At 47.2% G+C, this 23,594-nt stretch overlaps 1 protein-coding gene across 3 annotated transcripts in view; it reads left to right on the top strand.

The window, feature by feature from the left end:
- Window positions 1-23,594, top strand: part of vimar (visceral mesodermal armadillo-repeats) — a 72,250-nt gene that overhangs the window by 28,051 nt on the left and 20,605 nt on the right. For all 3 annotated transcript variants that reach the window (XM_084588933.1, XM_084588932.1, XM_084588934.1), the window contains exons 8-14: window positions 712-867; window positions 2,642-2,773; window positions 3,225-3,362; window positions 15,170-15,295; window positions 18,017-18,106; window positions 20,367-20,546; window positions 22,033-22,161. In XM_084588933.1, the coding sequence (XP_084445059.1) occupies window positions 712-867; window positions 2,642-2,773; window positions 3,225-3,362; window positions 15,170-15,295; window positions 18,017-18,106; window positions 20,367-20,546; window positions 22,033-22,161 (951 nt within the window). The remainder of the gene's footprint in view (window positions 1-711; window positions 868-2,641; window positions 2,774-3,224; window positions 3,363-15,169; window positions 15,296-18,016; window positions 18,107-20,366; window positions 20,547-22,032; window positions 22,162-23,594) is intronic.

Genomic DNA, 23,594 nt, shown 5'->3' with positions numbered 1-23,594 from the left:
CACGCAGTTGCTCGCGCGCTCCACGTGTCGGTAGCGGGAACAGTGGAGCACGCTGGTAACGTGAGGTAGGGTCAGTTTTGTGAGGCAATGGTGGTAGACGACCGGGAACATGCGTGAAGACTCAGCATGGAGGCACCTCCTCACTTAGCGGGGGCCTGAACGTGCCCGCGCTCTCACCCAGACCGATTCCTCCTCAATCCCTCTTTTCCCAATTCCTCGTAGACGCATCACGCGAGCCGTGGCAGAGATGTAGGCTGACGCCCGTCGCGCCAAACTATCAGCGCGAACGCAAAACATTTCACGGCTTGTATGTACTTCTGATAATTCTGATTTACTGTAAACACTTTCAAGATGGTTTCTTTTACGATCGGTTCTTAATCTGGTTTTCGTTCTTCATTGTCCTTTTGGGTCTTCTTGCAAAAAGTGCATATAATGAAAACCTGGTTGTAACGAAAAATCGCGTACATTTTACAATTTTGGTCTAACCAAGTTTAACTGTAAATGCAATTAATTTCGCAGAAAACAGTTTCAAGCTGCCAATTGTGAAGCTGCATTTTAGGTTATTTGTTTTAAAATTTTTAAATGCTTACGTCCAGCCATCATCAATACATTTCTACCCTGTTTCTTACAGGTCAAATGTAGGTTTACCAGAGTATTTAGTATATTTCTTCTTGATTTCATCGTGCCTTTTCTTTTGATGTCATGACACAGATGAAGTGAAAGAGGACCTTGTGGAGCTGGGCTTTTGTGAAAAGCTCATTGATGTGTTGAAGCGATTTCAAGCCGCACCTGGTGTTCCACCATCAGAAGAGAAGCAGAGTGTGGTGAAGACTGTGTGCGACCTTACAGTGCTGGTGCTGACTGGAGGCAAGTGCAGGCCGGGCCATGCCCACTGCTTTTGATTGCGTTTGGTCATGTTGTCGTCTCTCACACGGTAAACTCTTTGCTTTTTACTGAATACAGTCATAGCATCTCTGGAAAAAGTTGTAGAGAGTGTCATAAACCTGCATCATCCAGATAATGTCAATTGATGCAAATTTGTAAGTTGGGGCAGATTTTCAAGTGGAAACTAAAGCTAGTGCAAGCGAGTGCAAGCAAGACCCCAGATCCATCCTGTCCAGTCGAAATGTCAGGGGTTAATCAACCACCCATTAAAAACGTAGGCTATGTTATTTAAAGCAAAATGCTACAAGTTCTTGCAGGTAAGCTATTCCTCAGTGTTCAGTACCTTCTTAAGTACAGCTCAGCAAACATATGCTTTTACAATTAGTAAATATAACAGTATAAACTACCATGGCTCTGTGGTTATAGCACTCGGCTACTGAGGATGGGGACCTGGGTTCAATCCCAGCCGCAGCATCTGGATTTTGATGGATGCGAAACATAAAAGACACCTGTGTGCTGTGCTGTATCAGTGCACAGTATTAATAATCCCTAGGTGGTTGAAATTAATACGAAGCCCTCCATTACGGTGTCCCAATAGTCCATGTAGCTTTGGGATGTTAGACCCGTATACCATCTCATACCACCACATAAAGGTAATTGTGAGCGAGTTCACCTTATCGTCTTGAACTGGCTATGAAATGAAAGCATTGGGCCTTGAAATTTAAGTCTTAAGTTGAAATTTAAGAAATTGCAGGGTGCTTTGGGCTTTCTGCGCATACAGGAAATAAGTGTTAGAAAAACACGCACAATTTTCTTGCTTACTGAATTTGGCTACTAGGTCGCCTGGCTAATGCATTTTAAGCATGACATACTTTTAGCTCCTGTTCCTGGTAAACAGCGACTGTTAGAACAAGCAGAGAGAGAATGTGATGCCAAATCTATTCATTGATCTGGTTGCAGCAGCAGTGTGCAACACAGTGATTCTGATTTCTCCTTGCTTGCAAGCTGCTAAAACCCACCAACGTGTAAGAGATACAGAAGTGAAAGTTGCACTTGTGGAGCGGTCTCCGGGTTGGGGCTAAACAACAAACAGATGTGGAGTGTCTGAAAAAAAAAAAAAAGTTGTTTGGATGCAATGGCCTGGGGCATGCACTCTCATGCATGAACGGCACTTTGAACGTTGTGATTGCATTTGGCAGTTGTGAGACCCTGAAATGAGGTTCAATTTGAGTTGAAGCACAGTAATCTTGCAGACCTGTGTCATTGGCTCGCGAGTGTGTGATCATAAGCATCTCAGCCTTGTTATGTGTCTCAACAACGTCAGCGGCAGAAGTGCCTTGTGCCATGGTGTGGCATGGCCTTGGCGAGATCCATTTCAGGAATGCAGCTCACGCCACCTGCAATCCATCCTAGGCAGTGATATGGCGATACTGCAAAGCACTTCATGCTTAAGTCTGCTCTCATTGATGACACACTGCAATTTATCCGTGTTGCAATGAAAAATGCTATGGCAGGGTTCTTCTACTGTACTTGGCTGCATTTTGTAACACTTGATGTGATAGATAAGGTATGAGCCTGATAGCAAGAGGTTTTATGAGTGCTGAACCATCCACCGCAAAATTTTATTTCCAGTTTCATTTTGTGGGTCATCTTTGACAACATTTGTAAGGAGGCTATTTCCCTTTATTTTTTTTTTCATAGTGCAATGATAGCCCCAGTGCATATGGATAATATTTCACTGTTTTTGTATCAACAGATGCCAGCATGCGTCATGTCTACCAGAATGGTAGCGGGCCCATCTACAAAGCCACTATGGCATGGTTGCAGGCGGATGATGACAACCTCCGTGTGGCTGGAGCCCTCTCGGCAGGCAACTTTGCCCGCAAAGGTTTGCAGTGCATTGCACGCGTTTCTTCACAACTTGCTTACTGAGAACTTGCAACTGGCTTAGAATTTAAATAGCGTTTCTTTATTCAAGAATTGTTCTTAGCAGCTAAAATGAGTTTTAAGCTTTATCCTATCTGAATAAAAATAGCTGAATAAAGAAGAATGATATTGATCCAAGAAAATATGTAGTTCGTTACCAGTTAATAGCACATACACTCACACATGCACAAGATGATAGCAGCATGCAGGCTTGTCTAGCAGAAGATTCAAAATTTTGTGTTTTTGTTTATGCTACGAGAAAAATATGTGGCCAGGGAATGCTGTGAAAGGAAATGATTTTGTAAATGTCAAAATAAGCTTGCTTACATCTCCTTTGCAGAAAGCCTTATGCAATGAAATAAAGTGTGACGTTTAGACTGCTTCCTGTTTTCTCCCCGGTGTGAAATATACAGATGACCACTGCATTCAGATGGTCAGGGATGGTGTGGCCAAACGTCTTTTGGATCTTCTTACGGAGCACACTGGAACGGATGGAGACATCAGGCTACAGCATGCCTTGCTGGCAGCACTTCGAAACCTTGCTATCCCATGTGAGTGAAAATGGGCTTCTTATGGTATGCATGCTCATCCTAATATGGCAACTGTGCTCAGTGTAATGAACATTTTAGTAGTAATATTTATATTTTTATACAAGTGGCTTGAACCTCGTTCAGTAAAAGGCGAATTGAGCGAGTTGGTACATAATTAAACTAAAAACAGTGCAACAACGGAGACAGGAAGCGCTGGTCCCGTATTCTTTATCTTCGTTGTTGTGCTGTTTTTTGTTTAATTGAACCTAGTTACACTAGCAAAGTTCTGGTGGGCATGGTTTTGCATGGTTTAGCAAGGTTGTGCAGTCAAACACACTTACGATAATACTGAAGTGCCGCGAAAACATAATTGTTAAAAGCGATAATAGCGATAATTGTGTTATAACTGAGTCATGCCAAAAAAACAAAGAAAACATGGCAAACTTGAATAAATTAATGAAGGGGAAGTAGCTTATGCTTTTTACTTACTTGCAGGCAAAAACACGTAGGCAATCAGCTTTGACTGCTTCATGGCTATCTTGCCAACATCTCTCTGCAGGGCACCCAACTGCTGCAAGTAACTGAATGAAAGATTTTTAGCAAAAACGAAGTTCCACAGCGACTCGATCATTCATGGGGCTTCGAGGTGTGGTTTGGCTAGCACAGTCGCAGTGTTAGCGAGTCTTTTTTTTCTTTTAAGGTTGGCACTCAGTAACCAGATTTAATTGCTATAACCGATGATCTGCTATATAACAACATTGTTATATATATGCGGCTTATTTTACTATAGGACACGTGGTAAAGCTGACGGTGCTGCAGTTGTCAATTGTTATACCCAATGTATATTGTAGCGTGTGCAACAGCAGCCGCTAGGCGGCAGCTCATCGAGAGTCTCGTGCGCGGACTGGAAGAAGTGGTCTCGTGGCGTTCGAGAAGAAGCTGAAGTCGGCTGCTGTCTCTCAGTGCTCTCTGGACCTACTCTTCTGTGCCTTCTAGGTCAACCCCCCTATTAAAACCAACCTTCTGGTTACGGGCCTAAACGGCTACGTGACACTGGTGGAGGTGAGGCCTTGAATTACATGTCTCGGGCCTCTCGCAGCCGCTCATCGAGTCTCAACCGGCTTCCGCTCGTGTCGACACCCGTTCATCGCTGCAGCCGTCGCCTCCAAGGTCTGGCGCCGGAATTTGCTCCTCTACCTGAACCGACGCCAGCTGATCAGCAGTTCGAGACTTCTGTAATGGCACAGGCAAGTCAGCACCAGTTGCTGCTTCAGCAGCCTCGTACGCCCCCCAGTTTCCATGGCGCTACTGGGGAAGATGTCGACGACTGGATCGACCAGTTCGAGCGAGTGGCGCAATTCAATCAGTGGAGCCCTGCTCAGAAGCTGCACAATGTGTATTTCGCCCTTGAGGACTGCGCAAAAACATGGTATGAGAATAGGGAAGCCAGTCTTCAAAGCTGGGATTCCTTTCGCCAGCAGCTGCGGGACACTTTTGCCAGCCATGACCGCCGTGATCGCGCACGCCGCCTCCTAGAAGCTCGTGTGCAACTACCAAACGAGAGCGTGGCCATGTTCGCTGAGGACGTGACGCGTCTTTGCCGACGGGCTGATCCCGACATGACGGAATCAGCGAAGTTGCGCCACCTGATGCAGGGCGTAAAAGAACCCCTTTTCGCTGGTCTGGTTCGGAGTCCACCTCAAACCGTCGCGGACTTCATCAATGAAGCTACCCTCATTGAGCGAGCCCTGCAGCAAAGATACCGGCGCACGGAGTCTGCCTGTGGTCAGCCCTTCAGCAGTGTGGCCACATTGAACGGATCCACTGACGATCACTCTCTGCGTGAGCTGATCCGCGAGGTAGTTCGCGAGGAGCTCCTCAAGTTCAACCTTGGATCGCCTAACCCGACTGCCGTGGCTGTCACCGAAGCCGTGCGGGAAGAAATACGTCAGACATTGTCCCCGCCTGAGTCACCGTCGGAGCCACGTTCTATGAACTACGCAGCGGCTCTTCGTCGGCCTGCAGTGCCTCCTGCGCAACAGCTTCGATTCGAAGCACAGCCGCCACCCACTTTGCAGTCACCGTTCTACCAACCGTCCTTCCAGCCGCCATACCAGCAGAGCCTCGTCATACAGCCGTCCGCTCCTCAGCCACTATACTACCAGCCTTCCTACCAGCCACCACCCCAGCAGAGCCCCGTCATGCAGCCACCGGTTCGGAAGGCAGACGTCTGGCGCACTCCTCGCCAACGGCCGCTGTGCTATCACTGTGGAGAACCCGGCCACTTGTACCGTCGTTGTCCATACCGTGAGCTCGGTCTTCGGGGTTTTTCTCGGGATTCCCCGCGTCCCCGGGTCGGCGAACGCCCTCCAGAAATCGAGGAATACCTCGCAACCCGTGCAACCTCTTCCAGCAACCGTACACAGTCTTCTCCCGCGCGCTACTCGTCACCTAGCCGCCGTGATTTTAATGATGCGCCGAGGCGCCGGTCGCCAAGCCCACACCGGGGAAACTGAAGGCGGCGACCTCAGGGGGGCAGGTTGCTGACGAACGGAACCGATGTCCCGAAGACCCCCCCGTGACGACTCAGTCCGATGCTGTGACTAGGATGCCGCCGCCGCCACATGAATCCGAAACTCCCAATCAACCTCAAGCCGATCAAGTTGTTAGCGCCGACCTTTCCGTTCTCGTCGACGGACAACCAGTAACAGCTTTGGTAGACACCGGAGCAGACTTCTCAATAATAAGCAAAAATTTCGCAGATCGGCTCTCTAAGGTGAAAACTGAATGGCTGGGGCCGCAAATTCGTACTGCTGGCGGTCACCTTATGACGCCGATCGGACGATGCACTGCCCGAGTAACCATCGCCGATTCAGCCTTTGTAGCCGTTTTTGTTATCCTGCCACACTGCTGCAAGGATCTCATACTCGGCATGGACTTTTTACGCGAGCATGGGGCGATTATTAATGTTCCTCGCCGTACTGTAACGTTTTCGACGCCTGCAACGATGACCGCTGACTCAGAAAGACGCCACGCACCTTTACGCATCGTTGACGCGGATGTATTCATGCCGCCGCGTTCATCTGCTCTCGTCGCAGTCAGGTGCGACGATCAGTCCTGTGCTGCCGGTGTTGCCGAACAGAACATAGAGCTTCTGTTACATCATGGAGTCTGTGTTGCACGCGGTATAGTTCATCTGACTAATGGTCTAGCTCACGTACTGATTACGAACTTCGGGAACGAACGGCAACGCATCGCTAAAGGCACCACGGTAGCTTACTTTGAAGGTGTCGCAGAAGCAGCCCACGGCTGCTTTGTTCTTGAGACCAACACGTCTGCCAGCCAAACGCCCAACTTCGACCCTGATGTGAATCCCGCTCTATCACCGGCAGAGAAGGACAGACTCGTTGGGCTACTCTTTCAGTTTCAAGACTGCTTCTCATCCGCCTCCGCGGTTAAACAGACGCCCTTGACCAAGCACCGCATAATAACCGACGACCGCACCCGACCAGTCAGACAGAACCCCTACCGAGTGTCACCGCGGGAACGCGAAGTCATTGCTCAACAGGTCGACGAGATGTTAAATGACGGTGTCATCCAGCCATCGAGGAGTCCCTGGGCTTCGCCTGTTGTCCTCGTTAAGAAGAAAGACGGAAGTTTAAGGTTCTGTGTGGACTACCGTAAGCTCAATCAGGTCACAAAAAAAGACGTCTACCCGCTGCCACGCATTGATGACTCATTAGACCGGTTGCGCCACGCGCGCTACTTTTCATCGCTTGATCTCAAGAGCGGTTACTGGCAGATCGAAGTCGATGAACGTGATCGCGAGAAGACAGCGTTTGTCACGCCCGATGGACTTTATGAATTCAAAGTCCTACCTTTCGGATTGTGCTCCGCTCCAGCGACATTTCAGCGAATGATGGACGCAGTTCTATCTGGTCTTAAATGGCAAATGTGTTTAGTCTACCTGGACGACGTTGTTGTGTTTTCACCAACGTTCGAGGAACACCTCCAACGTCTCTCCGCTGTGCTACGGGCTATCAGATCTGCCGGCCTCACGTTAAAACCACAAAAGTGTCACTTTGGCTATGAAGAGCTCATGTTCTTGGGCCACGTCGTCAGCCATCGAGGAGTTCGTCCCGATCCCGCTAAAACAGCTGCGGTCACCAAATTCCCTACTCCATGTAACAAGAAGACAGTTCGCCGTTTCTTGGGCCTCTGCGCCTATTACCGCAGATTTATTGAAAACTTTTCACGCATTGCCGCTCCGTTGACACGTCTCACCCGGGATGATGTCACCTTCACCTGGACGGACGAACAGCAAAAGGCATTCGACGAGTTACGGCACCGCTTGCAGACAACACCTGTACTTGCCCATTTCGATGCGAATGCCGAGACTCTGGTCCACACAGATGCCAGCAACGTGGGTCTAGGCGCTGTACTCGTCCAGTGGCAAGACGGTGCCGAGCGAGTTATCGCATACGCAAGCCGGACTTTGTCCCGTGCCGAATCAAACTATTCAACCACCGAAAAAGAATGTCTGGCCGTTGTATGGGCGGTGATGAAATTTCGACCCTATCTTTATGGCCGGCACTTTCGGGTTGTGAGTGACCACCACTCTCTGTGCTGGTTAACAAACTTGCGAGACCCCTCAGGACGCCTTGCACGATGGAGCTTACGGCTACAGGAGTTCGACATGACCATCGTGTATAAGTCTGGACGTCAGCACAACGACGCTGACTGCTTGTCCCGTTCACCTGTCGAGGCAGCTGCGCGGGAAGACGAAGAACCAGACTTTCCCCTTATCGCAGCCGTCGACGCGCTCACTGTTTCGCAGCAGCAACGTAATGATCCGGCTCTCGCACCACTTATTGATTTTCTAGAAGAGCGCACTACAGCAATTCCCCGTCTCTTCGCCAGAATGCATTCGTCGTTTTGCATGCGAAACAATGTTTTATACAAGGTCAACTTCGCTCCGACGGGAAGAGATTATCTGCTCGTCGTACCAGAGTCTCTTCGCGAAGAAATCTTACAGGCATGTCATGACGAGCCCACCGCGGGTCACCTGGGGTATGCTCGAACTCTGGCCCGAATTAAGAAGAGTTATTATTGGCCAAACCTTGCGGCCGCAGTACGCCATTACGTGAGAACATGCCATGATTGTCAGCGACGAAAAACACCGCCTGTGAAACCGGCCGGTTTACTACATCCTGTTCAAGTGCCAAGATACCCATTCGAACAAGTTGGCATGGATTTGTTGGGTCCTTTCCCAATTTCTGATTCAGGCAACAGGTGGATAATTGTCGCTACAGATTACCTTACGCGTTACGCTGAAACGAAGGCCCTCCAGCGTGGTACGGCAATCGAGGCAGCGAAATTTTTCATCGAACGCATAGTCCTCAGGCACGGCGCCCCGAGAGTTATAATAACGGACCGAGGCACTGCTTTCACTGCCAAGCTACTGGAATCTGTCATGCAGCTAAGCGGCACTACCCATCGCAGGTCAACAGCCTACCATCCACAAACTAATGGCTTGACAGAACGTCTGAACAAAACTCTCGCCGACATGATGTCCATGTACGTGGATGTTGAACATCGGTCTTGGGATGACGTCCTCCCGTACGTCACGTTCGCGTACAACACGGCGCAGCAGGAAACAACGCAAATGACGCCTTTCTCCTTATTGTATGGCCGTGAAGTTTCGACAATGCTCGAAGCCATGTTGCCCCACGACGGCCGTGACCTCGAAGTTGGCGCCGAGGAGTTCACTCAACGCGCAGAACAAGCGCGACAACTGGCGAGGGCACGCATCCGGAACCAGCAAGGTCGAGACGCCCAGCGGTACGATCACCGCCACCGTGTAGTGACTTTCGAACCGGGCGACAGAGTGTGGCTCTGGACTCCGATTCGACGTCGGGGACTATCCGAAAAACTTCTGAAACAGTACTTTGGCCCATACAAAGTGCTCCGTCAGCTGAGCGACGTGACTTACGAAGTGCTTCCGGACGGCTTTTCTTCTACTCGTCGTCAGCAGAAATCCGAGGTTGCTCATGTCGTGCGCATGAAACCGTACTTTTCGCGAGAAAATTAGCGCACCGCCTACCGCATGTTTCTTGCTTTATTTTTTTTTTCTTTCTGCTTTTGAATTCATCAAACTTGCATTTATTTTTTTAGAGAGGGGGGTAATGTAGCGTGTGCAACAGCAGCCGCTAGGCGGCAGCTCATCGAGAGTCTCGTGCGCGGATTGGAAGAAGTGGTCTCGTGGCGTTCGAGAAGAAGCTGAAGTCGGCTGCTGTCTCTCAGTGCTCTCTGGACCTACTCTTCTGTGCCTTCTAGGTCAACCCCCCTATTAAAACCAACCTTCTGGTTACGGGCCTAAACGGCTACGTGACAATATTGTTCAAAGCGGTATTGTATGAGTAGGTTCGACTGTACATGATTTGACGGTTTGAATTAAGCAAGGGACATATGTGCGAAAGCTTGACCGGCACGCTGCATAGATTGCCGCTGGCAAACTGCTGCCACAGTGCCAGCAGGGACACATGGGACAGAAAGCATCGGCAAGCGGATTCCCTGAAGCTCCGCCCACAGCTGGCATCCACGCTCAGCGGTATCTGAGCGCTTCTTGGCTTGATATTCGCACTGAAAAAGACAAAACAGCAACATTATCAGAAGAACTGCTTGATGTACTGTACTCGACAAACTGAGCTTTCTGCCTACCCTAATCGTCGCTAGGCCTAGGAGGTTTTCCATCAAAGTGGCAGTGGACGGTACTTTGGAATGGCCTAATGCTGTAATAAAGGTTTCAAATTTATTTCCGCTAGAGTAAAAGCTCATTAATTCGAACTTCACGGGACTGGGAAAAAAGTTTGAATTATTCAATGTTTGAATTATCGAATGGCCTCGAAAAAACTGACAAGAACCATTTGCGCTACGATAAATTTATTCTATTTACTTACATAACGAGCCCACTCACATAATGAACCCACCCACCGCCAATTTTAGCCCAAGAATTTGAAAAAAAAAAGAGCAGGCATCAGTCTCGTTAGCGCGTCCCTCTGTTTTGCGCTGTAATGGTCCACAACGGAATTCTTGGCAGTGCTCCAAGATGCTGCAGCAGTAACATTACGGTGTGTTTACGTTTTGACGTTGGCTCTAGCAAGGGAAGGAAGTGAACTTGGCAGAGTGCTAGCGCTTGTCCGGTTGTGCAAGCGAGTTTTGCAGGTTGCGCAGAAGAGAGAGAGCAGCCAGCCGCCACTCAGGCCGCCTACCCTGCCGCTGCGCTGGTCGTGGCACCATTTAGGCTTTACCCACTTTCGCACGGTTATACAGTCGAACCCGATTATGTCGAACCCAGATATATCGAAGTTTGGTTATATCGAACTCACGGAATATCCCCTTGAAAATCCCATGTAAAAGTATAGGAAAGCCGCGTCATATATCGAACTCAATTTCACCGGTCGTTCGATATATCGAACTCCGCACCACGCACTGGAAAGTGTGCCTTCCCCAAAGACGATCGCATCACCCTTGGCCGTGTGCCGCGTGACGTTTTCAAGCCACGCGCGGAAGGAATGAGAGGGGACAGTTCTGGACAGCGCCGCGCCCATTCCCCAAAGGCGCGCGCATCTGCAGTTATCGTTTCCCGCGCGCCAACACATGACGTTTGCAAGCCATGTGCGTGGGTGTGCCCATTCTTTTGCCGAGCTATCTCTCTCCTTCAACACGCGCTACACATGCGCCAAGCCAGCTCAGCCCGTTTTAAGATAGACGTCAGACGCTTTCTCCAGCGTGTGTTGCGAACCCTCTGCGCGCGGCGGCTGACGTGGCTATGGCGCCTGCGGACGTTAAGAAGTGGCAGCCTTCTGTTTTTTTTTTGGGGGGGGTTTTTATTTTTTCGAGAGTCATTCTTTCTTACCGTTGTGCTGTACGCGCGATGTAGCGTAAGATATGGCGCCTGCGGACGTTAAGAAGCGGCAGGCTTTTTTTTTTTTTTTTTTTTTTTTGCGGGAGCCGTTTATCTTTACATGTATGAATCAACGGAAGCACGCAGTCTGCTACTGCGATCATGACGCCCGCCCCAAGCGCGGCGTGATAAATCGAACCAGGCTTGATTGAATCAAGCCATCACGGGCACTCTGCCAAGTTCGCTCCCCGCCACCGGAGGAGCTATAAAAAGATAAACGCGCCTTGACGTTATCGCTGCGCAGCATCTTGGCACGCTGCCAAGAAATGAGCTGTGGATGCGACGACCGAAACGGAGTGACGCGCGCCATCAACATGCAAGTGAAAACGCTCGCGATTTTTGCCGCAGCGACACAGAAACCTTGTTTTGAGATGTCGCGGTGGCTCGAGCCGCAAGAGGGACACAGTTCCAACAAGTTTGAAATTTTTCGCTCTGTCGCTGCCGCTCGTCGCTGAGATCGCCCAATCGCTTGCATGTGAGCGAGCCGGTCTTAACGCATTTTTTATTTTTTCAAATTCTCGGGTGCAAAAGTGGAGGGTGGGTTCATTATGCGAGTGGGTTGATTAGGCGACAAATACGGTATCGTGTTTTCACATCGTAAGTGCCGTCACAAGCCGATTTTTGTATATCGAATTATCGATATATCGATCTATTTCGCGATCCCCTTCGAGTTCGATATATCCGGGTTCGACTGTACCTGGTTTCATCCATCAGCGTTTTATGTTTTTTTTGTCTGTATGTATGTATATCTCTCTCTGTTTTTGCTACGTGCTGCGTGCCAAGCCGCCCAGATGCAGCGGCGTGTAGTTTGAATTATTCATAACGGAACCAACTCATGTTCGAATAACAGGCTTTTTTGTATGCATATCTCTATGAAGCTTGGCCAGACCAAATACAGTTGACGTCCGATTTTTCGAACTCTCAACGGACCACGAAAATGTCCGAAAAATCGGGCAGTTTGAAAAAATAAATGTGCACCAAGAAAGCTCAATTTATTGCCTGTTATTCACCTTAAGGCCGGAAAAAGTCATGAATGCTTTTCTGCACCACGCTCCGCTGCCGTGCTAACAGGTCCTCCTGAATTTCGCATCAGCTCAGCTTGCATCGGCTGCGCTGCTGCAGGTGAGTCATCATCGACGTCGCTCTCAGACTCCACGAGTACTTGGCGAATAATTTCTGATTTTAATAATTTCGCACAGTTCCAACTCGTGGTCTATGTCTGTGAACTCTGAAAATGAGACGGCCGATAGAATTTTGACACCAGCAGTGCGAAGGTCTTGCCTGACAGCTGCTCGACGACGCTCTCCTCGTCCAAGGCAGCCGACTCGTCATTCAGCACAAATCCCACGTGGCGGAAGCAGTTGCGCAGCGTTGTGGGTACTACAGACTTCCACGCATCGGCGAGCGTACTAAGTGCTCTAAGCAAATCGACAAAGTAGGTTTTCCCACTGTCGAGGCACACCACAACCACCAACCACTGAATCACAACACCGAATCCGTTGAATGCCTTCTCGCTGCCGCGTTGCACGCAAAAAACAAAAACAAAAAAAAAACACCTTAAAATTTGGGAACAGCTTCTTGAAGAACTGAAGCCGATTCGATTAAATGCGAGCCACAGTAGCGACAGAACGTAGTTCTCGCATCATCACGACCACGGGTAGGCCTACTGGGTACGCTCGGCAACGCACGTGAAAAACACGGCAAACACAGAGGAACAGGCAGTCGAAGCGATCATGCTAAAAGAAGAAAAAAAAAAAGCACTCAGGTGGCGAGGAGCGACAGAAGTGACGTACCAAAAACGGAAGCTGTTAGAAAAATATTATAGCCTCGATTCAGCGTCAGTTTAGCTGAGGAACAGCACCCAAGGCCGGCACCGGTTTCAAGGCTATCAAAGGAAAAAGTAAACAAACAAGATGGCGGTGACACTGCTCAAAATGTGGGGCAGTTGGCCCGGCTGACGCTTGGAATGTTCAAAAATTCGAATAGCCGTTCTTAGAGTCCGAAATTTTGAGCGGCGTATTACATTGACTTTATAAGGTATGTCCTGGGGCAGGGAATTAATTTAATAAAATTTATTTTAATAAATTTATTAAATTTATTAAAATCTGCCTAATTTATTAAAACATAAATTAGGCAGATCAACAGCTGCACTGAGAAACAAGGCGTACAAAGCCATGGTGAGACCCTCTTTGGAGTACGCGAGCATTGTGTGGGACCCTCACACAAAGGTAGAGATAGAAAAACTAGAAAAACTTCAAAGGTTGGCCGTTCGTTTTATTTATAACCGCTATAAACGCCGAGACTCTCCATCTGCTATGTTAAATGGCGCAAACCTGGAGTGCTTGAATGAACGCAGAAAAAATTTGCGAATTAAATTCCTTAATCGCTTATATTTTTCGAAACTAGGTATTGATCCACAAGAATACATAACTAAACACTCGTCAAGGAAGTCTCGTCATAAGCACAAGCACTACATAGAACCTATTTTTGCTCGCACAGATGTGTATAAATTCTCCTTTTTTCCTCACACGATCTCGGATTGGAATGCACTGCCGCATGATTCACCACTACTTGTTTCCGACGAGTGACTGCATCATTAATTGACACTGTCTGTAATTCGATGTGTTGTTGACTTTGTGCAGCGTTTCTTTCAACTAGGGTAGTCTTTTGATGCATGATTTCACCCCATTTAGTTTTGTATAAGTATTCATTGTTCGTTTCTTTTTTTTTTTTTCTTTCTTTTTTGTGCGTGTTCTGTCAATACCAAAGCTGTCCAGGATCACTTTTTTGTACTTTCTTTTGTACCGTGCCTCTCCTGCTTGGACCATGTTTGGTCCGCAGTATGTGATAAATAAAATAAAATAAAAAGTCCGAATAATCAAGTATGTCCGAAAATTTGGGTGTCCGAAAAATCGGTCGTCGACTGTAGTGTAATTCGAATTATCCAAAAATTCTAACTATCGAAGTTCGAATTGACGAGTTTTCACTATATACATTTATTAATAAAATGATGATGAGCCTGATTTACGCGATGCCTTCAGCAGCGGAGCTAGCAGACACTTGGCAATTACACCGGGCAGCAGCAGCTAAGTGGCTGCGTGAAAAAAACTTGCTTGCGTCGCAGTTATCCCTCATAACGTCACTTCAATGTTGGCCAGCGATCTTCACAATTTACTCATCATTGACAGTCTTGTATTTAGTGACTTTATTTACACGAAGAAACAATATTAAAGCATTTTTCAGATGTTAGCGGCCACCACAATCTATCTTGACTCGCAGCGCTGGCAGGCCGGCGCGGCCGGGTCGCCCGCACAGCAGCCCCACCAACAGCACCTGCATAGCAGAGTGACTCCACCGCGCAGCCCTCTTACGTCACCGTGAAATTCGCACTCTTCACGCTCGCATTGGCTGTCGTCATCCGCCGGTGCGTTTGCCGCATGTGGCCCGTCCTTGACATCCAACCTGCTGGATGCAGGTGAAGAGCTGCTATCGGCCATTGCGACGAAGTTCACAATGGCGTGCCGCAGTTAATTCCACTCTTCTTTCGCACATGCGTCCCCGCCTTTAGGAGGATGCTCAGGCTTCGCCTTAACAGTAGATAGAGCACCTTAGACACTGCCTTTTCATTCTGTGCTTTAAGACTTCCTGGCTCTTTACGATCTTTCAATGTCTTTCAAGGCAAAAAAGGTATGGTGACAGGCATATTAATGTGCTTGATGTCCAGCTCTTGCCATGCATATTTTATAGGCAGTGTTCTTCTGCAACCTGCTGCTCAAAGGTGCTGTTTTTTAGTTTAAAGACATAAGATAAAAACAACTGTGTTTTAATACAGTATGAACTTCCTTTTTGTGTGTGTGTTTAGTGGAAAACAAGCCCCTCCTTGCGGAACTTGGTGCTGTTGACAAGTTGCTGTCGATGCTTGCTGTGGAGACCTTTCCGGTTGTCTTCAAACTTCTGGGTACATTACGTATGCTGGTTGATAAACAGGGTATGTCTATCTGACTCTTGGTAACTGTCACTTTCTTTAGCTTTACACTTGGAAATTTTTGTATGTTGGACTAAGCAAGTGATATCCACCTACATCAATGGAACCTTGGGTTCCTTTGCTATCAGTTGCAGCAGTTTTGTTTTATGGCAAACTAGACTGCTGTTACGTTTGATTTACATGGATAAAACACTCCATCCTGCATTGTTTGTGCAATGTTAAAAATGGTAACAATGCCCTTGGCCTTGCAGGGGCACCTTCTATGTAACGAATTTCCATGTAGCGAATTCCTCAATATTACGAATTTTTTAACACCGCCATTGAAGTGCGTGTATTTGAAAGATGCATATAACGAACATCTTGCAGTGGTGGACGTTGATTTGCACACTTGTGGTGCTAGCTATCTCCTTGTTGTGTGGCACGGGCAGAGGTTTATTATTCGACTTTCCTTTATGGTTGCCTCACCATAATTGATGATGTCTCCTTGTAGTGCTGAATTACTAGAAGTTTGGCAGAACCTGCAAGTTTCATTGTAATAAAACATGAACTGATATGAGAGGAACATCTACGATCGCAAAAAGCAACTGTATTTGATACATCTTTTAAATTCATCTTCTTTGGTAGCCCTATGTCTGCAAGAGAGAAACTTAGCACCAACAACAACAAAGACCTTCTAAAAATTCAACCTTTCGTTGTGACAGAGCAGTCAAGCAGGTACTCTGGAGGTGCTGCGATCATAGCTCAGGATGGTGTTGCCACTCACAAAATTGATCTTTAAACAAAATATGAAGCTGTTGCATTCACTATTCTTCATTATAGAGCTATCACAATATGTGCTGTATATCTTGAAGCGCACCTAACAGTCACACTTTATGATTTAGAAGCACATTTAAAACAACTGCGAGGGCTATATCTGTTTGTCAGGGATTTTTGTGTGCATGGGGAAGTGCACAGATGGACACTAGAAGCTGGTTATAAATGTTTTTGAGCACACATGCACTGCTTCCTAAGCACTGGAAAAATTAGTTATCGAGATTTGTTTCGTAGTTTGCCATGCATTTTTGTTGTTTTTAAATACAGTCTAACTGGGATATATTTAACCCCGATGTTTTGAATTTTGAATGTATTGAACTCGCATATTATTCTCTTGAAGATCCCGTGTAAAAGTATAGGAAGTTGTGTCGTATATCGAACTCTAGTTCACTGGTCATTCGATACATCGAACTCAGCACCATGTGCAAGAAGGTGCGCCTTCTCCAAAGATGATTGCATCGCCCTCGGTCGTTTGCCGTGTGACACCGCGTGACATTTGCAAGCCACGATTCGGTGACGTCTGGTCTAGAGCAGCGTCGCGTCCTGGAGAGTATGTTTTCCCCAACAAAGATGCACATGATATGCACAATATGCACAGGATACTATTACGTGTGGAGGAGATTCCATGCACACAGTAGGGTCAGTTATATTAGCTGAAACAAGGTCATTTGTAGCATTATGATGTGTGTTCTTAGATGGTTTCTTTTCACTTTGCATGGTTAAAGCTGGCAATCAGTTACTTGGCTGAGGGAGGTTGTTTATTGTTGATTATGGCCAGGTTTACTAACCCGGCCACCGTAAACATTTCGTCCTGTGGCTCCACCCTGTTTTCACTCTCAGGCCTTTCAAAGTATTGTGAAAAGAAGTGCTTGACTGGAGGAAAAGAAGCAGCAAGGATGGTGCTTCACTCCTATACTCCCTGTTCACATCCATGCCAGGGCTGTTTCTAGTTCTTGCTGCATGCGCTTTGCTGCTTGCTGCTTTCTTTTCAGAGGAGTATGTACCTAACCAAGGTCTATCTAACAATATTGAGACTACGATATTAGGCAAGGTGGCAGTTGTCTTGTATTCTTAGTTTGTGTTCTATTAACTGCAATCTAGTTAACTCAGTAATGCGTTAGGCAGTTCTGTTTAGTTTTTATTTGTTTTCTATTTAATGAATCTTCTAAAAGTCATCATTAAATGTTGACACATTATACTTTTCGTTTTTGTGTTTAATTGCAGTGCACATTGAGCTGTAATTAGTATGTGTCACAATAAATCATGCAAGGTTCGCAGTGAGTTGAAAAGTCAGAGGATAACAACACTATTCTATTTATCTGTTCTGTGCAATGCTGTGCCATGCTGTGCTATATTGTTCAACTTTATTGGCATAAACTCGGAAAGATAAAAAATGGCAAACGTGCTCATTCTTGTAATTTAGACTGCAACACAATGACAGCTGTCTAAATCACTATGCAGCCCGCCACGGCGGTGCAGTGGTTAGGGTGCGTAACTGTTGTGCCCAATGGTGTGAGATCGAATCCTGGCTGCAGCGGCCACTTTTCGATAGAAGCACAAAGACAAGCGGCCGTGTTCTGTGCGATGTCAGTGCATGTTTCCTAGGTGGTCAAAATTTTCAGAGCCCACCCATCACTACAGCGTCTCTCATAGCCTGAGCTGCTTTGAGGCGTTAAACTCCACAAACCATAAACTACTATGCTATCCTTTCTAGCACCTACCATTGAGTTTGCCATATGAGCTAGAAATAAAGCATACATAAAGGATGCATGACAGATTTAATAAAAGTTGTTGTAAGATCAAAATAGAGGTTGGTGACTGGCATTTCTTCTCATCGTTCTTTTTTATTGTCTCAAAAACTTCCGATCAAGTTGTAAACTTTTTTTTTCTTTTTTTTTTTTTTTTTTGCAGAGGCAGTGGCAACAAAGTTGGGCCTAAATGAGCAGCTAATTAAACATCTTGTTACCTGGTGCAACACTGAAGACCATCCAGGTGTCAAAGGTGGGAGTAGTACAGCGTGTTCTTGAGAGTCATCGAGTGCTCTTTGAGTTAGTGCATTTGTGATGTTGGAGCTGTTGGTCATGGTTGCTGGAAGTAGTTTAGGTGATATGACAGTGGGCCTGCAATGTGCAGCCACCTGCTGAGAGCATTCGAACGAAGCTCTGAGCATGCCGAGAGAGGACATCACTGTGTGTTGGTCCTACCGCGTCCACCTACCATGCTCCTTCCATATTCTGTGCTGCCTTTTGCCGGCGGCTCTCTGTTTGTTTTGCTCATTCATGATATTGTTTATATTGACCTTGTTTTTTATGCAAAGAATATAATGAAATAAATGAAGGAAAAGAGAATAGGGAAGAGCGAAAAAAAAAATGATGGCCACATAGCATGGTTAGGCCAAATGCAAATTCGGTGTGTGAGCACTTTGATTTTCATTTCACTTTCGGTTCCAGGTCATATGTACTTATTAACATATTAGTTGTACCGTATACACGCGTGTAATGGCCGCACTTTTTTTTCAGAGATTGGGGTGAAAATCGGGGGGGTGCGGCGATTACATAAGAAAAAAGACAGCGAAAAAAATTATTTGCGTTGGTACCTGCCTTTATTATTGTCAAAAAACTCCTCGTCCTCCTTCGCTAAACTCGTTGAGATTTCAGGCTCGTCCCGTGTCCAAAACATCACTCCTTGTCGTCGTCCTCCTTCTCCTCCGAACTCATCGGGACTTCAGGCTCGTCCTTGTCCCAGATGAGGTCATCCTCCGTACCGTCCAGCCTGTTTGATATCCCTGTCACCTTGAAACTTTTTTCCACAGTCTCGAACGAAACCGTGGCCCACGCTTCGAGTATCCAGTGGCAAACGGCCACAAGCGATGCCTGTTTCAGTCGGCCGGTTGGAGTCTTCTGGTGGAGGGCCGTTGCCGTCCACTCACTGTACGCACGGCGAAATCCACACTTAAAAGGGCGGTTTACGGAGACGTCCAGCGGCTGAAGCATGCCGGTCATGCCTCCAGGTATGACGGCCAAGTCCGTGTTAGATGCGTGGAGCTGTTTCCACACGCTCTCAGGTGCCCCCTGAAGGAACGAACAGACTTGGATTGGATTGGATTGGATTTGCTGGCCTCACCCTTTGTAACGGGCAGGCATCGCTGCGGCTAGGAGCGCCCCCTCTGTAACGGAGGTGGTGGCCGCTGCCCCCATGCTTGACTTTTTTTTTTCCTCAAATATTTTGTTCTTACTTCTTATTGGCAATTCTACTTCTAACCTTACGCTTCATTTTGGCTTTCACTTGATTTCTGGGCCCCACCTGGCGGCAGTAACCACAAAACGTTCCGTATTTCTTGCACCGCACAGTAGACGGCACTGCCCAACTTCCTGAAACTCATGGTGCGGCTTTTACTCGGGAAATTTTTTAAAAGCTTTTTTTTCCCAATTTTCTTTCTAAGGTTCGGGGCGGCCATTACATGCGTGTATACGGTATATTAGTCGGCATGTTATGTGAAAGACTGCCTGGCATAGATATGAAGCCCCTCTTTAAAGGCAGAACTTAAGTGTGTGTGTTCCAAATTAGTTTTTTTTTTTTTTTTTTAAGTGTATGCGATCTTAATTGCAGATGCAATAAATTGAAAACAGGGGTCATACTTGTGTAGAATGACTGATTTATTCGAGGAACTATCATGGTGCAGTCAAAGTTTAAAGGAAATTTTTTGAAGGCTTTAAATTGTCTCTAGTTCATTCAGGGGCTGGGTTCCTGCAAGACTGCTGATATTCCAAGACCCTAGATGGTGAGGGGAATGGCCATCCCAGCTCTTCACAGATTCAAAGTGGTGTACAGGCCCCAGCTTCAATTCGGACACAGCTCCAGCTCTCTTTGAATTGGCTGCATGTGTTTGACAGCAATTCGACGCTCTTATATCATGTGGAAAAGGAGAGCAATGTGTCCCCATAAATTGGGACATTGTTCATCACTGAGTGGCTTCAAAAATGTCTACAAGCAAAAATGATGTGTTGTTGGTCGCTGGTCTGCCGCAAGTGTCATTGTTAGAAGGTACCCTTATTTTCTCTTCTTTGTCCTCGAAGGTATGGACTGCTTAGTGCAGGCACTTAAGTTACTGCAAAGAGCTCACATGACTGACATGATGATGACAGGCAGTGTGTGTAGGCATACATAGGCATTGCTAGCATCTCCTCTCACATCTCTAGCTGTGGCATTATAAGTGGAAACATGCTGTGGCTTCAAAGATTTTATCTCCTTCTGATGGCAGGTGAATCAGTTCGGCTGCTGGCCTGGATAGCGAAAAACAGCGCATCGTGTGAGGCCAAGGCAACCTTGGGCCGGCTGGGGGCACTGCCACATTGGGTGTCCATGCTGTCCTCTGAGCACAGTGTCATGCAGGCTGAGGGCCTGCTGGCCCTCACACTCGCCCTGACCCCTTCACCCCCCAGTGAGTGCTGCTTGGGATTCCTGCCAGCTTATGTGCAGTCCACTTGGCTAGTTATCCAGGGAGTAATCTACTTTGTTAGCTAGAATCGTGCCCATCTTTAGTATAGGGAGGGACATTGTGTGGGGGGAACAAAAATAATTATATTTCATTAAGGGAATAGGAACACCAAATTTTTGCTACTTTCTTAATTGCTAATTCCTTAATTTGGGCCTCTATTATTTCATACATTCTCATTAGCATACAGTCGGAAGCTAGCACATTTTGTGAAAGCCATACTAACTTGCCTGCTTAGCCTAGGAGTAGCGTGTCTGACTGGCGATGGAAAGTTTCCGGAGGTTCAATTCCCATCTCAACCTCCCATCTCAAACCCAAGTTGGCAGCTCTTTTCAAATCGGGCCTGTCATGTGGTCTTACCATGTCACACAGCCTGCCAACCAGTCATTGCTCAGCCATGTCAAGGGAAAAGACAAAAACAGCAATAACTTTCAGAAGAATGTACCGACCACGTGCTAGGAACATAAACAAGCCTACCGACTCGCCTGCAAAATAATATTCCGTTGGCCACTAAATTTAACTGAAGCACAAAACACACTCGGCGCCCATTATAGACGAATACCTACCTGCATCCCACAATTTTCTTTCATGTTTACCCAGACAGGTACGCAAGTGCATATATATTCTGCCTTCAGCCGGCTGACTTCGCACAGATAATGTGGGATAGCTCGGATCTTCTAGAAAGACACAGCAGCATTGAAAATACATTAAAATCTCGGTGATACGAATCCGGTTAATACGAATTTTGGGATGATACGAATTCGCGAAATTCCCCTGCCAGAGTGCATTATGTACAATGTGCAAAATTTCGGATGGTTCGAACACACCCCTCCGCCAGTCGCGCTGTACTCATTACGAGCAGTCTGCGGCGCCATGTGGCTGGCACGTCGCCGTCCCTTGTGCTGTACGCGTCGCGAGAAGTCTGCGGAGGCACGCGACCCGCGCGTCGCTGACGTCGCGATTGACTGTCGCACTGTGTGTGCCGCGAGTGGCGAGCTGTGACTGCACAACCGTAATAAACCTTCTCGGGCGTAAACAGATATGCGTGACTGCCTTTCCTATGCTTCTGCATACTTATTTTCGTTCGTTTTGACGATACGAATTTTTTCGTGAGCAGCCCGTTAGATTCGTATCATCAAGGTTCTACTGTATATAGCAGTGGGAGGCAAAGGTGCGCGGCTCAAATACTACTTCCCCATTAAATATTTGTGCAAATAAAGCCTTGATCAACAACAACAGCTACCATCTTCCAGAGGCACGCTCATGATTTTTCTCACAATGGTGTCAGCGGTTTGATTTTTCAGTTGGCGACTGTAATAAGAGGTGTGGAACTTGGCATTTTATGAATGGAACATAAGTATCATCTTTTCTTAGAGTTATTGCCATAGGCATTTCATTCTTCTTTACTGCGGTTTTTGTTATCAAATCACAGGTGCAGCTCTAGAAGACCTAAAGAAGACTGATATTCTGCCGCTCCTGCGATCATTGCTCGAGTCGGCAGAAATTTCACCTGAAGCTCTGCAGAATGCTGTTGCTCTCACAACAGCTTTGTCAAACCTTGGTGAGTTTCTTGCACCCTTCTTGGTCTTAGCATTTGTGTGCATCTCACGAAGCTTTCCATGCGCAAGTGATTGCTGTGGACCAGTGCCAAATGCTCTTCTCTTTTTTTTTTCGACACGTCCTTCTTTGAAAACATTGTGGGCAAATTTGTTCTATTTCAACATACCACCAGTGAAATATTTCACGAGTTCGACCTTGCAAAAAAAAAAAAAATAAAGGCAGTTGATCAAGACTTTGACAGGAGGGGTTAGCATGACATGCATTGCAGGAAGAGCAAACCACATTCCAGGAGGTCCTGCAGATGGTGGTAGCTTCACTTGAGTCTGGAGATGCCTTCCAGAGCTTTTTTAAGTTGCACATTGTGCTCAGTCTTCGTTGCTCTTTTTGATATGTGGAGCTACAATGCAGAGTAGCAAACTCTAGAACTTTAGGCCACACTGAGCAGCCCATGCTGGCGCCACCTCTGCACATGTTTGTCTCTTCTCTTCCGGTGTGGTTAAGGTGTCTGCCATGAAGGGAGATAGTAGTTACGTACAGCACTTTCCTTTTTCTCAAAACCGTTTTTTCTCTGAGCAGTACAGTCGAACCCGGTTATATCGAACCCGGATATATCGAATTTTGGTTATATCGAACTCGCGGAATATCCCCTTGAAAATCCTATGTAAAAGTATAGGAAAGCCGCGTCATATATCGAACTCAATTTCACCGGTCTTTCGATATATCGAACTCCACACCACGCACCGGAAAGTGTGCCTTCCCCAAAGACGATCGCATCACGCTTGGCCGTTTGCCGCGTGACATTTTCAAGCCACGCGCGGAAGGAATGAGAGGGGACAGTTCTGGACAGCGCCGCGCCCATTCCCCAAAGGCGCGTGCATCTGCAGTTATTGTTTCCCGCGCGCCAACACATGACGTTTGCAAGCCATGTGCGTGGGTGTGCCCATTCTTTTGCCGAGCTATCTCTCTCCTTCAGCACGCGCTACGCATGCGCCAAGCCAGCTCAGCCCGTTTTCAGATAGACGTCAGAGGCTTTCTCCAGCGTGTGTTGCGAACCCTCTGCGCGCGGCGGCTGACATGGCATTGGTGCCTGCGGACGTTAAGAAGCGGCAGCTCTCTCTGTTTTTCTTTTCTTTTTTTCGTTTTTGCGAGAGTCATCCTTTCTTATCGTTGTTCTGCACGTGCGACGTAGCGTAAGATATGGCGGCTGCAAACGTTAAGAAGCGGCAGGTTTTTTTTTGGCGGGAGCCGTTTATCTTTGCATGTATGAATCAACGGAAGCACGCGGTCTGCTGCTGCTATCATGGCGCCTGCCCCAAGCGCGGCGTGATATATCGAACCAGGCTTGTGCAATCAAGCCATCACGGGCACTCTGCCAAGTCGCTCCCCGCCACCGGAGGAGCTTTAAAAAGATAAACGCGCCCTGACGTTATCGCT

The sequence above is a fragment of the Amblyomma maculatum genome, chromosome 1, assembly GCF_055883805.1.
Source record: "Amblyomma maculatum isolate TAMU_Amacu chromosome 1, ASM5588380v1, whole genome shotgun sequence".
Lineage (NCBI taxonomy): Eukaryota > Metazoa > Arthropoda > Arachnida > Ixodida > Ixodidae > Amblyomma > Amblyomma maculatum.
This window is presented reverse-complemented; position numbering and strand designations above follow the sequence as displayed.